General features: G+C 39.7%; 1 protein-coding gene and 1 pseudogene across 1 annotated transcript in view; one reads left to right on the plus strand and one right to left on the minus strand.

Moving 5' to 3' along the window:
* Window positions 1–11756, plus strand: part of LOC110058883 (melanotransferrin-like) — a 13467-nt gene extending 1711 nt beyond the window's left edge. Inside the window, exons 2-5 of the mRNA XM_089279601.1 lie at window positions 4335–4556; window positions 7092–7361; window positions 9982–10215; window positions 10742–11756. Coding sequence (XP_089135727.1) covers window positions 4335–4556; window positions 7092–7361; window positions 9982–10215; window positions 10742–11127 — 1112 coding nt within the window. The 3' untranslated portion in view covers window positions 11128–11756. The remainder of the gene's footprint in view (window positions 1–4334; window positions 4557–7091; window positions 7362–9981; window positions 10216–10741) is intronic.
* Window positions 11757–12694: 938 nt separating this feature from the next.
* LOC149097220 (uncharacterized) lies at window positions 12695–15548 on the minus strand (annotated as a pseudogene).
* Window positions 15549–15556: the final 8 nt, after the last annotated feature.

Consider the following 15556-nt stretch of genomic DNA (forward strand, 5'->3'; position numbering starts at 1 on the left):
TAAGAGATTCGCACAAAATTTTAAGTGTCTTCTTAAGATATGTGACTAGTTTTTGTGGAATCAAAGAAGAGTGCATAAAACGTGATCTCGGTGAAAGCTTGGATGTCAGGATCTGCCGACTGGTGAAGGATGGCATAAATCAATCAAAAGCGTTCTCCATCAAGTCCGATATTTCTCTTAAGAGGTCTCTTAAAGTAAAACCAACAAATTAAGATTTCAAATATCACCTTTCTAACAGCTTTAAATTATTGGTAAAGTTAAAGAATGCACTTTTTTGTACAAATTTTGATTACAGTTTTGTGCACAGTTCGAGAATTGTGAAAACTGAATTTTTTGTTTTGTGATTCGTGAAATCAAAAATTTACTATTGTGACCTCATGACAAGATCCCCCTTGCGTCCCCTCCTCAATGCCTTTAGCTAGCTGTAAATTTTGTCATGGCCAAATTTGTTTTATTTCTGGGTTGATTAAAGTGCTGTCTTCAAAAATGACCAATTCCAAAATTGTTGACACCTGTTTTTTAAAATTATGTCTGTTCATGTAAACATTTCTTGGGGAAACTAGCTTTGATGTCACTAGCTGTTTCAATAAAATGTCAAGTGCATAATGTTCTGTTAAGCAGCTGCTTCAAGATACTATATTAAACAACAGAAGTTGTCAGACAAGACCAGCTTTTCCTGTCATTTTTCCCTTTGGGATATTTGACAGTAGTTATTTGAGTTCTTAAAGTGGTACTCTGATCAAATTTTTACACCTTGAATTTTTAGGTGTATCACATAGAATTCCATGACAGAATAAAAACACCATTTAGTGTTTGCAAATATCTGCATTAATTCCGGAGGTAATTAAATTTGAAAAATGTGAAAAATAATGCAAATGAGATGACTGATGATGTCATAGACTCAACCTTATATTATATCAAGTATATAAATAGAGCTGTGTTGGCCAATTTGCTGCACAGACCATTGAAACTTGGACAGGCTAATACTTCTACAGGAAACACATCTATGGCTATGAAAAATTATGTTCCCATGGCAACTCACTCTTTCCCAGTCCCCACCCATTTGATTTCAATATGTTAGTGATTTCCAGCTCGAAAAAAATTAAACGAGGTCACACACTTGAGCTAACGTATATTTATACGCTTGCTAGATCATGCATATGAGGCACCATTAGCAAATATCAAAATAGAATGCCAAAGGTGGCCAGAAGAGCCTTTAGTATTGGGAAGGTCTGGAACCCTGTATGTTACAAGTGTAACAAAACTGTTAAGCTTGTATTGTGGAGCCCATGTATTAGAATCTTACTGTAAAGAATCAAACATGTCTGATACAAATTGGCTGAGATATCTTTCTTCTTCATACAGTATTTGATCAAAATTTGGTTGAGTGTAGGACTTCATCACTTGGCTAATTTGCATATTTGAAAAACTTGAATATCTCTCAGGAACAGAAGTGACATTTGAAAATACTACATAGAAATTTTCTTTTCATAAAGACTACTCGTAGATAAGAAATATGCGATTTTCATCATAGCATCACTCTAAAATATATTGAAAAATATTTCTGAACTTGTAAAACTACTAATAATAGTTGTCATAGCAGTTGAGTCTTTGGTCAAATATTCTTTTGCTTAGAAAGGATTTCAGACAAGGCTAATGGGTCAGTACAAATTACAGTCAAACCTGTATTAGGCGGACACCCTTGGGACCCTTGCTAGTGTCTGCTTAATACAGGATGTCCGCTGAAAACAGGTTCCCTCAGAATTCATCTTAAAAGGGTCATATCAATATTGGTCAGTATTAAAAGGCCTTGAAAGGGACAAATAGCATTCTCGTGAATAAAAATGTCTTCAGTTTGGACTTAAAATGTTCAAAATGATGTTCTTTTAGTGCTATTACCTTTTTTCACAGCACACATGCCGGGGAACTATTTCAGAGTTGCGCTTAAGTAACAATATCAAATAGCAATTGTAATAAGTACAGATAGGTTGCTTAACATGTCTCTCAGATATGACTAGATGACTTAGAAAACAGAATTCAAATAAAAAGGAGACAACACCAGATATTGATACCCTTGTGTATCACAAGAGACGAAAATCTCTGTACCAACCTCAGTGGGAGGTGTGGTCAGGTCTCATGGTTAGTGTGCTTGACTTCAGATCAAGCGGTCTGGGTTCGAGCCCTAGCCATGGACATTGTGTTGTGTTCTTGAGCAAGCAGCTTTACCCTCTCAGTACCTCTCTCCACCCAGGTGTATAAATGGGTACTGGAAAATTTAATGTTTGAGGTAACACTGTGATGGACAAAGGTCCTATCCAGGGGGGAGTAGATATACCCCCTAGTCCCTTCATACTATAGCAGCTCAAATGAGCTCCAGCCTGATGGGCCACTAGCTTGCATGCAGACTTAACGGACTTTTACCAAGTTTTATATAGAGAGGCACTTGATATACATATATAGGTTACTGACCAAGTGTGAGGTGAAGATGTTGCTGGATATTGACCTAGTTCTGCATCAAGGTCGCACAGAAAACACACAGAACAAGGATCTAGGCCATTTATTATTGGCATAACAAAAAAAATACTTTATTGCAACAAACAGCGGGCTACCACAAGTGTGCAAGATAAAGCACCATCTAGGGTTCTCATTAATTTTGGCGGTAGAAGGCTAGTTTCATGAATTAGATGGCTGACACTGATTTGACTGCAGGAGGGGCAAGCCTCTCAAGAATTGTTGAAAAGCATTAAAAGTCATACTAATACAGTAATTATTGTACAGCAACAGAAATGTCTTGCCTCTGAAATGCTTTTTTAGACATTCTCTTAGAGATATTTTGTCAAAATAAAAATTGCGAAAGGTCAAAACACCAAGAATATTAAGAGATACAAAGACAATTTCTTATTCTTTATCCTTAACAGCACAGTAGGGCAATTGAAAACGTACACCACCCGCTGGCCCCTCCTTAGCTACAGCCTTGACTGTCTTAAGACAAAGACAGTCAAGGTTCAGTCACCTATTTCACAAAAAGTAGAGCCGGTTTTTTAGCTGGCGACCAGCACTTGATGAGAACCTGGACCATCTTGGCTGGTGAGGAAGCCAATCACCATGCACCTTCACTTTCACCTAACTTCTTCACGCCAAGTGGCGCCTAAGGCCTCGACACTCTGTTGTCATTCAGCTCTGTCGGCCACTGCAGTGAATAGCTCGCTCCAGCTCTTCCATCCAGCTCTTCCATCCAGCTCTTTCTGTCTCTTTCTCTGATGTTCTCGTCCATGTTGTCCTTGGTCCACCCCGCCTGCAGCACCCTTCTGGTGCCCACATCATTGTGCAGTCCTACAGTTATTGTCCTATCCTTTCCTCATAATGTGGCCAATGAACCTCCCATTCTTCTTCTTCTTCTGACATCCTCACTGAAGTTTTCCATCTCAGCCATCTCTATTACTTTGTTGACTTTCTTGGTGATTCTGTCCTGCCAGCATATCTTAAGTATTTGTCTTTAGGGCACATCTGTTTTGGAAGACGACGATCTTATTTTCGTCACTTTTGTTCATCTTCCATGTCTCGCAACCATACTTCAAGAATGGTTTAACCACAGTCTTGTATAGCCTGATTTTGGTTTACAGTGAAGATCTGTATTAAGCAGACCCCATATTAAGTGGACACCCTCTATTAAGCAGACACCAGCTTGAGTCCCTATATTTTCTTCCCACATTTACTGTAAAATAAACCTGCATTCAGCAGACACCTCTGTTAAGTGGACACGGACACCAATATTAAGCCATTTTATTGCACAGAACCTGCAATAAGCAGACACTTCAAGGCCTCTTTACTTCTAAAAGCTCAGCTCAGACTCCTTTAACATTGCTCAGCAATGTGGTTTTAAAGCTAAGTAGATAATTACAGATTGATGCATTGACTGACTGGACGTTGTGCTATGAGCAGTCTGAGATCTACACTGTGTTACACTGTGTTACAAAAGGGTTAATGTTTAACTGTTATTGCTGAACCTGTTTAGAGCAGATGCTCTATATTACGTGGACACTAGTGGATTTCCCAAGGGTGTCCGCTTAATACAGGTTTCACTGCACTGCTCCAGGTCATCCTCAAGCTCATAAATACCCCTCTGGCTTTGACCTCTCTATTGTGGATGTCTTGTGTGCCTCCACCTTCCTTGGAAATTGTAGCTCCCAGATACACAAATTTGTCAACGTCCCCTATCTCTTGCCCATTCACTTCCTCTGCATCATTTATTTGAGAATTTATTCGTATTAGCAATCACCATATAAAAATATTAATGTTAATAATGTTTTGATTGTTTGTTTGTTTACTGTTAGGGCATGGGCATGGGCACGGGCACACTTTTCAAATGAGATGGTGCACAACATCGGATCAAGAACAATCCAAATGCGATGACTTTAAAGCTGTGTTGATGAAAATAGATAATACTACGAGACCTGGATGTGTGAAGGCCGAAAATGCTGTTGAATGCATGAAAAAAATCGAAAAGGGAGAGGCAGATTTGATTACCCTGGATGGTGGAGATGTATATAAAGCAGGTAAAACTCAGTAGCTGTTTGAAACAGGAGTAAAAAATTTTGTCAGGTGTTAATTGTAGGTACATGTACACTAGGTGTTGCAACCACCCATCACAGATGCATATCCATACCGGTTTCCACTGTTTTACGGAAATCGGTCAGAATTTTCGTAATAAAAAAAAATCAATAGATATGTATATATTTTTAATAAAAGTAAACTGCAGTTGAATCTTTAAAATAGTTTTGACATTTATTTTCTATTTATTCTTTTTTGCCAATTACTGGAAATAGACAAGGGTCATAGACACGTTCTGGCGGCAAAATTTTACAGCCGGGAAATCACTAGTCTCCCGATGGCAGTCACGCCATCACATCATTGCCGCAAAACTTCATCCAAGGAGAATGGAACTGGCAAATATATTGTCTGACTGACTCAAAAAGCCAGGAATGGGTACTTAAGGTAGTTAAAATGGAAAAAATTTCCTGGGGGGGGGGGGGGGGGGGGGGCATGCCCCCAGATCCCCCTTGGACCTTGCGCCTTTGGCACTCGTTTTGCAGTAAATCAGTCAACATTTTTCCTAGATCTGCGCCTGCATCATGTGCAACATGTATGCAGTATAATTTTACTTTCATTGGTAAAAATATATTGCCAGGGAATTCAAGGGGAAAACATTAATACAGCTCAGTTATGATGAGTGAGTTTGCAAGAAAAAGAATACTCAACCAAGTGATTTTTTGCTTTGCACTTTCTTTTGCAGTAGTAATTTGGTGAGTGTTTGTTTCATCAGTATTTGTACATCGATACACCACCTAGGGAAAGCTCAGTTACGAATGTACTAGCAAGTCATGCACTACACAGGTGCTACCCAAACATTGGCTTATCTCATCGGGAGTTTTACCTGGGAAAGTTGATCCTATAATGTCCAAACACAGTTGATCAAAGAGAATGATAAGAGTGTATATAGGTCAGTTTAATCTGACCTATTGCAGTAACAAACACAAACTGAATAAACTCACTGTGAGTGAGTAATTTCTCACTCGGTAGGTGCAATCTCTATCCTTTTTTGAGGTTATTGCAATGTTTTTTTTGGAAAGTTTGCACTAGGTGTAATACAACAAAGCTTGATCAAAGAGTTGTTTACTACACCTGAAGCAAACAAAAGCCAGTTATTAGAGCTACCAGAACCTGAACATGGCGTGTGCTATGGTTAAGCAACTGTAATTCCAGTGATGAACATTTGAACACACCTACAAATCCCTGATTACTGCTAAATGTGAAATTTGGTCAAAAAAAAAAGATTTTTCAATCCATAGTAATATCCATAATTAAATTCCTATAGAGCTTCATAAATACTCTTATAGTATGCTTTGTTTACTTGTGGTACGTCAGGTTTTAATGTTTTCAGTTCTCAGTTACTTGTTCAGCTAAAGTTCACCTAACTGGGTACAGTTGCCTCAAGCAACATAATCAGGCAAAGAAGCTATTTTCCTAGGGACAACTCCAATTTCCACAGTCAAAATGTCCTCTTGTTATAGCCCTATCAATTCCAAGGCCTTCATCCCACTAGGGAATTTGTCAGCTGGCGTTTGATGATGTTTACTTCCCCCAGGGTAGGGCACTTCCAAAATAAAAGGTCATCCCAGGGGTGGGGCATTGTTAAAGGAAATGTTATCTTTCAGTTCTTAAAAATACATACAAATTTTATTTACCGCTTTAGTAAGACTACTGGTAATAACCAGAAAAACCTGATGGAAAAGAGATGTGACAGCTTTACAGGGTAGGATGTTCAATTTGGAAGCACTGGGCTGTTGTGGTTATTTAATTGGAATGTTTCATAGAGAATGATCCTGCAAATGCACTTGTCTTATCACTGGAATTCAAGCATAGAAATATGGGTATAAAGTCCCAGACAGAATTGAATGCTAGTAACAGAAGCAACAACTGTTGTTGCATTTCTTGTCAAGTTTTGTTATTCAGTTGGAACCCACTAATTTGAACTCAGTTATTCCAAATTCTTCATTATTTTGAGCTCAAAACTATTTTCCTTCTATTTGCCCTTCAGTCATTTACTATCGGCTAGTTTTTCGTTTCCTCTGAGAGTTCAAAATAGCAAGGTTCAACGGTACTTTGAGGGAGAATGTATTGCTCCCAAAAACCATGGTTACAGGTATTAATTAAATCCAGTCATTTGTGAACAATTATTGCTTCCATCATCAATCAGAAAAGATCTTGTCCCATGGGTCAGGCGTTTTCAGTCTTCCTAGTGCTCCACCATGGGTCATTTGCAATACATTTTTCCAGGCAAATTATAAATGCGGTGGTGGGGCAGGGGGGGGGGGGGGGGGCAAGGGGGATGATGGGCGGGGGGTTAGGCATGAAGGGGCTTGGAATTGACAGAGCCATAACCATGAGTATTACATTGTCATTGTGTAAGATGGATTGTCATGTGAGGTCATGCAATGCTATTGTTCTTACTAGTATCAAGAAATGTTGCTTGTGACAAGCCAAACAATGGCATCAAAGGGAGTAGCCTAATATGCAACATTATCTTTCAGGTAAAGAGTTTGGAATGGTTCCTGTGGTCGGTGAAGATTATGGTTATGGCACATTGAGCTACTATGCTGTAGCAGTTGTAAAGAAGAACAACGATGAGATTCAGTTTGACAAGCTGGAAGGCAAGAAGACATGCCACACTGGAGCTGGAAAAACAGCAGGTTGGAATGTGCCAGTTGGAACTCTTCTCTCCATGAAATACATGAAGTATGATTCTAGCTGTAATCCCTACGTAGCAGCAGGAAAATATTTCAAAGAAAGCTGCGTACCGAGTAAGTAATGATCAAGTTTTCTTTGTTATTTTCACCTCTGTTGTATTCATGAGTCAGCTAGTACATAGCCTGCGAACAGGCTCCCGGTGAGCCCAAATGAAGCAAGTGAGCCTTTAGACATTCTATTGATGCCCTCGTTCCATCATACCAGGATCTGGTATCATGATGTGGTTGGTCAAATTGCTGACTGTTGACATCTTTGAGATAACTATTTGACAGATCTTTGTAAAATGTGGTTGACCGCCGTACACGACTCCTATGGTTCATGACATTTGTGCATTTTTCATTCTCTTTTAATATTTGGTCCCTCGACCTTTCATTATTTAATTTCACTCTAAAGGGTACTTTATGCTGTGTTATGTGGAAGAATTTTAAGTAGAGTGGAGCCGTTTGGCTGTGCTATAGCAAATTATTCCTTTTAGAGGTCAAAGGCATGGTTACCAGACTTTCCGCTGTTATTTGTGCGTCGCCTCGCAGAGTTTGACACCTCTATCATTTGCCATGTGCTTATTATTAAATTTCTTTAGGCTCATTTCAATATTGCAAAATATGTTTGAAGCTCTCAAAGTATTGGCTCTGGAGGGACAAACTTTGAAATATGCCATGAACATGTTGCTAATACTAGCACTCCATACACTCATGGACCTGGCTGTTTGATTGGGTTGATTAGAACTGTTTGCAAGTGCAGAAAATGTAGCTTCTTGACGGGTCTAATTACCTCATTGACTGATTTGTTACAGGCTAATTACCAAGGGCCGATAGGCACATCGAAAACAAAGTCTGCAGGCTCCCCCATCCCACCCTGATTGCTTCACTCTCTGAATTCTTAAGTTTCACGCTTGTCCACTCGCTTTGCTTGCCAATTTTTTTTCTTTCCTTGCCGGGAGCCTGTTTGCTGGCTGGCTTAAGTATAGTAATGTTCCAGAAGTAGCAAAATGCTGAAAGTTAAATGATACGTAGAACTGCGAGTTTTTTTCATGACCTGAAAGTACCAACCCTTCAAAAGTAATGACCCAAAGAAAGTAATTTCCCTCCCCAGCCCCCCTTAAGTAGAGAAGCAACAACAAACTGGACGAAGGTGATTTAACAGATGTTAATAAATAAATAAAAAAATAAATAAGTATACTTGTGTCATAGTACATGTATTTAACACTGTTGCACTAATTGGGGACATTAATTATGAATAAAGAAACAAATATTGTACATAACAAAAAATGAATACTTGTTTAAAATCCCTTCTGGTTGGAGGCTGACCGATTGGCTGTTTACATGCAAGACATGAAGGAGTTGAATTAAAGGCCATCAAACACAAATTGATCTAATGGCAGGGAGGAGGATTTGAACCTGGGACCTCCAGATTATAAATCCAGCACCCTAATGTACTGGGCCACACCGCTGCCTCATGGATAAATATCTTTATTGTAAAAGCAATAGGTTACTCTGTTTTGAAAAGGTTATGTAGGTTTCTTTGTAGTAAGCATGAAACAATGGATGGAAACTCATTTGAGTTTGCAGCTTTTTTGTACTTTGATAGTAGAAACTGCATTTTAAAAGCTAAATCCCCCTTCCTAAACATGAGCCAAGTTGCACAATAACAAAGCCGTTATTTCCCTCTTGAAAGGTTTACGCACTTGGTTCCAGACCAAAATGGCCACAGTCTTGGGTACATGTACCTTGTCTCTTCACATTAAGTTGAAACACATGCAAATGTTTCAAATTTTGATCATAGCAACTAATGAGAATGTGTCAAAACCCTCTTTCAATGTTGGAAAATGGCAAAATGCGTCCACGTGTTCATGTGAAGTGTTTTGTCTACGTTTCAACATGGCAAGGTTTGAAATCTTATATTACCCTTCTCTGGACTGTACAATTACTGGTTAAGTGAAGTCTTTTTTGTCTGCTCAGAATCAATTTAACGGATGGGTTCCATGTTGTTGTGTGTCAAAATATGGTTAGAACAAAAAAGTGGCACACGAGCCTTGAGTGATGCACCCAAGGCAAGTGCCTCACTGATCAGGAGTGTCATTAACATTTTCAGGAGAAAGTCTGGGCAACTGGTTTTCACAGGCGGGCTATACGTTTTGAACTGAACTTTTTTATAAGAAAAACTTCTGTCTGGATCGTCAAACCAGGCAGGCAAAATCATCCTCACCGCCGGTCAATTTTCCCAGTGCTCGGCCCTTGATGCAACCCCTGCCCTGATGTCCTTACCACATTTTGATGTCTTTTGTGATCTATTACTGAGCGGATGCACAGCAATTTGGAACCATCTTGTTGTATTAAGAAACAAAGAAAATTGTTAATGATTCCATCTACAGTCATGTCTGTCCTCCAGAAGATCATAAGTAAGAGCCAAGTAAAATGAGAGAATAATGCAACATATTATGTAATTGCCCATGGTCAGTGTTGATGCGCATGATTTATTTAAAGAGAGTGAGTTGTCTAATTGTACAAATTAGCTAATTATACCTCCAAAGGACTGCTGCCCACCTTCCCCCACCGCTGGCACAAACCAAAAGGCTAAACTTAATTAGTAATTCAAAAGCTTTGTTAAATTTCTTCCATGTAAATGCTGAACTGACGTTCTTTTCTAAAAGCAATATCTGTGTCTTTACATTAGGAGTAAAACTACCGGCTTACGATACCAACGAAAATAACCCCGATTCCTTGTGTGCATTATGCCCGGACGAATGCAAGAAAGATGGAAACTACTCTAATTATGATGGTGCCTTTAGATGCATGGATGATGGTGTTGGCGACGTGGCATTTGTTAAACATACCACTGTGAGGGACAACAAGCCAGCAGGAATGATATCAAACTATCAATATCTGTGTAAAGATGGAAAACGAATGGGTAGGTGTTCTATTTTCACACTGGGGACTGTTACCAGAGTATGGTTTGCTGTTCTAAGCCTTGTACACTTAAGGGTATTTTAAGACAAAATGCGCTACCCCATTTTACTAAGGCAACGTTATTGCACTTGGTAAGTTAAAATAACTTAAAAATATGTAACAACACACGAAGAAAAATATGAAACAGCTTCAAGACCGTGTGGACAACATCACAACAGAATTGTTCATTCATTCATTCGTTCGTTCGTTCGTTCATTCACCCACCCATCCACCCACCTAATCACTCACTCGCTCACCCACCCACCCATCCACCCACCTAATCACTCACTCGCTCACCCACCCACCCATCCACCCACCTAATCACTCACTCGCTCACCCACCCACCCACTTACAGCACAAGTACTATTAAGGCATTTCAGTTCAGATTACATGAAACCTGGCTCAGAGATATCTTACCTAACTTAAATGAAGCTCTTCCAACCAAGATTTGAATTGTTGTAAATTGCGCTTTTCTTAAAAACTTTTAGAAATTGGCAAGCACGTGGAATGCCACCTTGCTCAAGTTCCATCTCACGCAGTAATGACGAAGGAGGGGAACAGCAACAAGGCCAACTACGTCCGTGTGCTGTTGGAGGCCTCAAACAAGTACGGCAACGATTCAGGCAGCTTCGCCTTGTTTAACTCCACAAAGTACGGTAAAAAGGATCTCCTCTTCAAGGATTCCACGGAGGAGCTTAAAGATGTTAGTGGTCAATCCTACTCGGAGTTTCTTGGTGACGACTACATTGCAGTCATCAAAGGCTTGAATGAATGTCTCGCAGTGGATGGAGGCAAAGATAGTATCAAGCCTTACTTTCTTGCTTCTGTCGGGCTTGCGTTCGTGGCTCTGCTACTGTCCGGAACTGCTGAATGAAAAGCGGTGCTTTCACGCCATGAAGGTGCAGTCTTCAAAAGCTGTAGAGTTGGCAGTAGTTCCCTTTTTTTTCCTTTGCTTGAAAAGCTCAATACACTAATACTTATATTGTTTCATTCGAAATAGAGTAAACAATATATAAAAGTTTATCTTGGACGGCAAAGCAAGTAGTCTATTTTTAGAAGAAAAAAAAGTAGTTTTCTTTGTGTCATTCGAAGAAGAATACACAAAGTGGAGTTCGCTGTCTCGGACGGCAAAGCAAGTAAGCGAAATCTTTTGTGAAAAATAGTTTTCTTTGCTTCATTTGAGAGAGAATAAGCAAAGGGTGATTTTGTCTTGGCAAAACGAGCTAGTATTATTTTTAAAAGTAAAATGTACTTTTCTTTGTTTCATTCGTAAAAGAATAAACAAAGACAAGTTGATGTGCGACAACAAATCAAATAAGTGTGCAAGTGTTAAAGAAAGAATAGTCGAATTTTCTTTGCTTCATTCGCAAACGAATAAGCAAGAATGAGGGTTAAGTTTGTGTAGTGAGGTAAAGCTTGTAAGTGTAAAAGCCTTTTTTTAGTTTTTGAAAAAATATTGTTATCTTTGTTTCATTCGAAAAGGAATAAATGAAGTTTAACTCATCCTGTTTATATTTTTTCACAATAAGAAACGAGATACCGCCATACCGAAGTAGAGTCAATGTTTTAGCGATCACAACCTTACGAAGATGTCATAGCCTGTTTCTCGAGTGAATATGGCGGGAATCTATTTGTCATGTGAGCTTGGCTGGACCAAGTCACGTGCCAAAACGTCCCCGTATAGGGCTAGAAGTTCAAATCCACGGTCTCGATTGAGCGTCGAGGACTGGCATAGAATTTCCAAGACCTTACGAATTCTCCTTCTAAAGTTGCCTTCCTCACTAGCTATGACAGCCCCCTTATTCTCTTTCAACTTGTGGACTGTGCCCCTTAGCCTGGTGTTCTCCAACGGTGGAAAGTGTCGACCTAGTAGTATTATGTTAAACGGACGTTAAAGGGCCGGGCGGTTTCTCCAATAAAGATCTTTTCACAATTAGCACATTCTAATTTGCAGATGACGCCACACTTCTAACCATTGGTTGTGGGATGTTTAGGGTGTACAAGCTGTTTATACCCTGCTTGCGGAAGGCGCGAGAAATTTTCTCCGATTCACCTCGTACATAGGGGAGCGGGACACTTCGGTTGCGTTGCTGTTGATCTGTACTCACTAAAGTCTGCACTCCCTATGTTTCTCCGGAATTTAACACATCCAGGCTCTGTAGTTTTCACGAAAAACGCCTTTAAGATGTTTACTCTCTTGCGTTCTGTCTTCCTCTTCCGAGATATAAACAGTGTTAGCGGGGTGGAAAAGTGTTCTAACCACGACCTCTTATGACCCAGATGATAGTTGAGTCAAAATTCGGATACTGATCTGTGTAAGTAGGTTTCCGGTATATTCCCGCGATTATTGCTCGGGTTTCAATAATTTTAAATTTTTTTTATCTTCCCAGACGAGATGCGATCATTCATTTGTTATGTGTGTTTCTGTTCTGTAAGATGTGTGAAATTCAATACATTTATTTAAAATAGCAATCTCGCAACAAATCGTAAATTATTAACATTTATTGACCAATCTTTTAACTATAAAAAATTGCGATAAAATATTTCTAAGCATATTGAGAAAGTTAAAAATTTTGTTAAAAAACGACGACGTTTCGACGTTGAGCTAACGTCATTATCAAGTCAAAATGATAGTTGATAAAAAATGTATAAAAAGTAAGTAAAACAATAGTTCAATGGATTTGTTAAAATGTTTAAAGTTAAACAAAGAGTTTCGCACGGATGGAGTCAGTTTGCGTGTTCAAGCTTGGATTCCGTTCCTTTATGCAAAGCATCTCATAGACGAGGCAATCAAATTTCCCTTGGCACTTTCGGAGAATTCGAAACTGGCTTTCGTTGAGGAGGCTTATGTCCCCGTGGGCTTCCAAAAGGTGTTTTCCAATCGCCGAGTTTTTATGTTCAGCAATGCGTTGGTGGACGTGTCGGGCTGTGTAGCCGACATAATCTGCATCGCACAGATCGCATGAAAATAAATAAACTACGCATTGTTGATTTACGATCGGAGGCTTGATTTCTTTGGGCTAGAGATCTTATTCCAGTTTCTTGCTAATAAATACTGGTTGTAGGGTAGTGCCAATCTTGTGGTTGAGAGCGCGCATTTGCCTTCTAACCGCATTAGCTGATGTTTAGTCCTTGAAGGGAAGACTACCTCGCAAGACACGGCCGTCTTCCACTTGTCTTTCACGTACACCGGATGAAAGGTTCAGGATAAATTTGTTAATGGTGGAATTAATGTTCGTTATCGGATAATCAAGTCGAGTAAAGATGGAGCGAAGTCTAGTGCATTGTTGATTGAAAGCTTCAGTTGTAGAAGATAGGGCGTATGCACGATGAATCATTGTTTTGAGCAAGCAATGTTTGTAGCGTTTATCCGTGTGGCTTTGGAAATGCAACAGCAAGCCAGTGTTAGTCGGTTTTCTGTACACTTGCGTTTCAATCTTTGTTCCGTTCTTGATTATTTCCATACCGATAAAGAGGATCTTGTTATCAACCGGAAGCTCCATCGTAAACGACAGGCTGGGGTGGAGGCCATTAAGGGTAGTCAGGAAATCAACTGCAGCATCAGTGCTAGGCATTTTGGCCAAGGTATCATCAACATATCTCTTGTATAGCGTAGGCATCAAACCATTACGAGTAAGCTTGTCTTCAAGGTGACACATGAAAACATTAGCCATTAGAGGGCCAAGGGGCGAACCCATTGCCACGCCGTCGACTTGCTCATACAGCCGGCCATTAAATTGGAAAAGCTGGTTAGTAGTGGCGATTTCAAGGAGTCTGGCAAGTTGATCCTTTTGCAGGTTAAGGTCATAGGTTTGGTTGAACCAATCGTTGGCAAATGCTTTGTCGACTAAGATGTTGATAGTCTCATTTAAGGGTACGTTTGTGAAAAGGGATGCGACATCGAAAGAAACCAAAATGTCATCATCTCCAATGGGTGAGTTGCGAATTTCTTCAGAGAAACGAATGGCATCGGTAATGGTGTACTCGTTAATAGAGAGTGGTTTCAGTTTTTCCTCCAACCATTTAGCCAGGTTGTAATTATAGGTTTCAGTTGCAGATAAAATAGGCCTCATACTAAGATTGGCTTTGTGGGTCTTGGGAAGACCGTAAAGGTGAGCAAGTCTGGAACTCTTGGGGCAAAGTGAATCAGCGATCTTCCTTGGTAGTGTTTCACGTAAAACTGTGTTGACATCTTTCTCTTTCTGAAGAAGCGGATGAAAGTGCTTAGGTGGTCGGCCACGAGATTTTGGTCGCTTGTCATCGACGTGTACAAACTTGGAAGTATCATCGATTGAAGCTGCACTTAGTAGGCGTGTGTACTCAGCCTTGTCCATTACTACAACACCAGAGCCTTTGTCCCGTTTTGTGATAACGATGTCATCCCGTTTCTTTAGACGATTAAGAGCTTTCACCAGTGCCTTGGGTGGATTAGGGCTTGTACGTTGAATATAATTCAGCGCAATTGAGCGTAATGTCGAGCTTGCTAATTCTTTTTTGTCGGGATCTTCCAGTAAAGGCTCAATTTTCCAGTACGCTTTCTCGAAGCTGGCTAGAACATCAATCGGCGACACTCGTTGCGGTAGGGAGAATTTCAGTCCTCTGCAGATAACAAGCTTCTCGAAGAAGGAAAGGCGATAAGAAGACATGTTATTAATGTGCTTATTCACATCAAATTTCTTGGAGCTCAAGCGCGAAATCTTGTTAACGTGGCTTCTCATCATTTCATTGTGTTGGTTCTTGCGAAGAGTAGTCAGTGTTGGTAAAATGGCGACGTAGCGAACCAAGGAACATTTCTCTCTGATGTCTTTGTAGGCATTGCGAACTTCTTCCTTGAGATCGTTCAGTTGAGATAGCTTCGATCTCAGTTCCTCATCCAAGACTTGTTTTTGATAGTCGTCAGAAGACTTCTTCCATTTTCGTGCTTTCTTTCGATCAACTTGTGCAAAGGTTGGTGTTAGCTAATGACGTTAGCTCAACGTCGAAACGTCGTCGTTTTTTAACAAAATTTTTTAACTTTCTCAATATGCTTAGAAATATTTTATCGCAATTTTTTATAGTTAAATGTTTAGAAAAATCGCTTCTTATTCATTGACCAATCTACTTGTTAAAATTGAAAATTTCCGTTCCACTTGATACCTGATACTTTAGTCTTCCTGCCTTTTAAATTTTCCCACTGTTGTTTATTGCATTACAGCGTACTCTTATTCTCATTTTTCTAATTTTAACATAGTAAACTTAATGCTATTTTAAGCTATATACAGTGGCGGATTCAGACCTTGAGCTGGGGGGGGGGGGGGGGGGTA

This window comes from Orbicella faveolata, unplaced genomic scaffold (assembly GCF_042242905.1).
Source record: "Orbicella faveolata isolate gen_17 unplaced genomic scaffold, um_ofav_v1 contig_47, whole genome shotgun sequence".
In the NCBI taxonomy this organism is placed as follows: Eukaryota; Metazoa; Cnidaria; class Anthozoa; order Scleractinia; family Merulinidae; genus Orbicella; species Orbicella faveolata.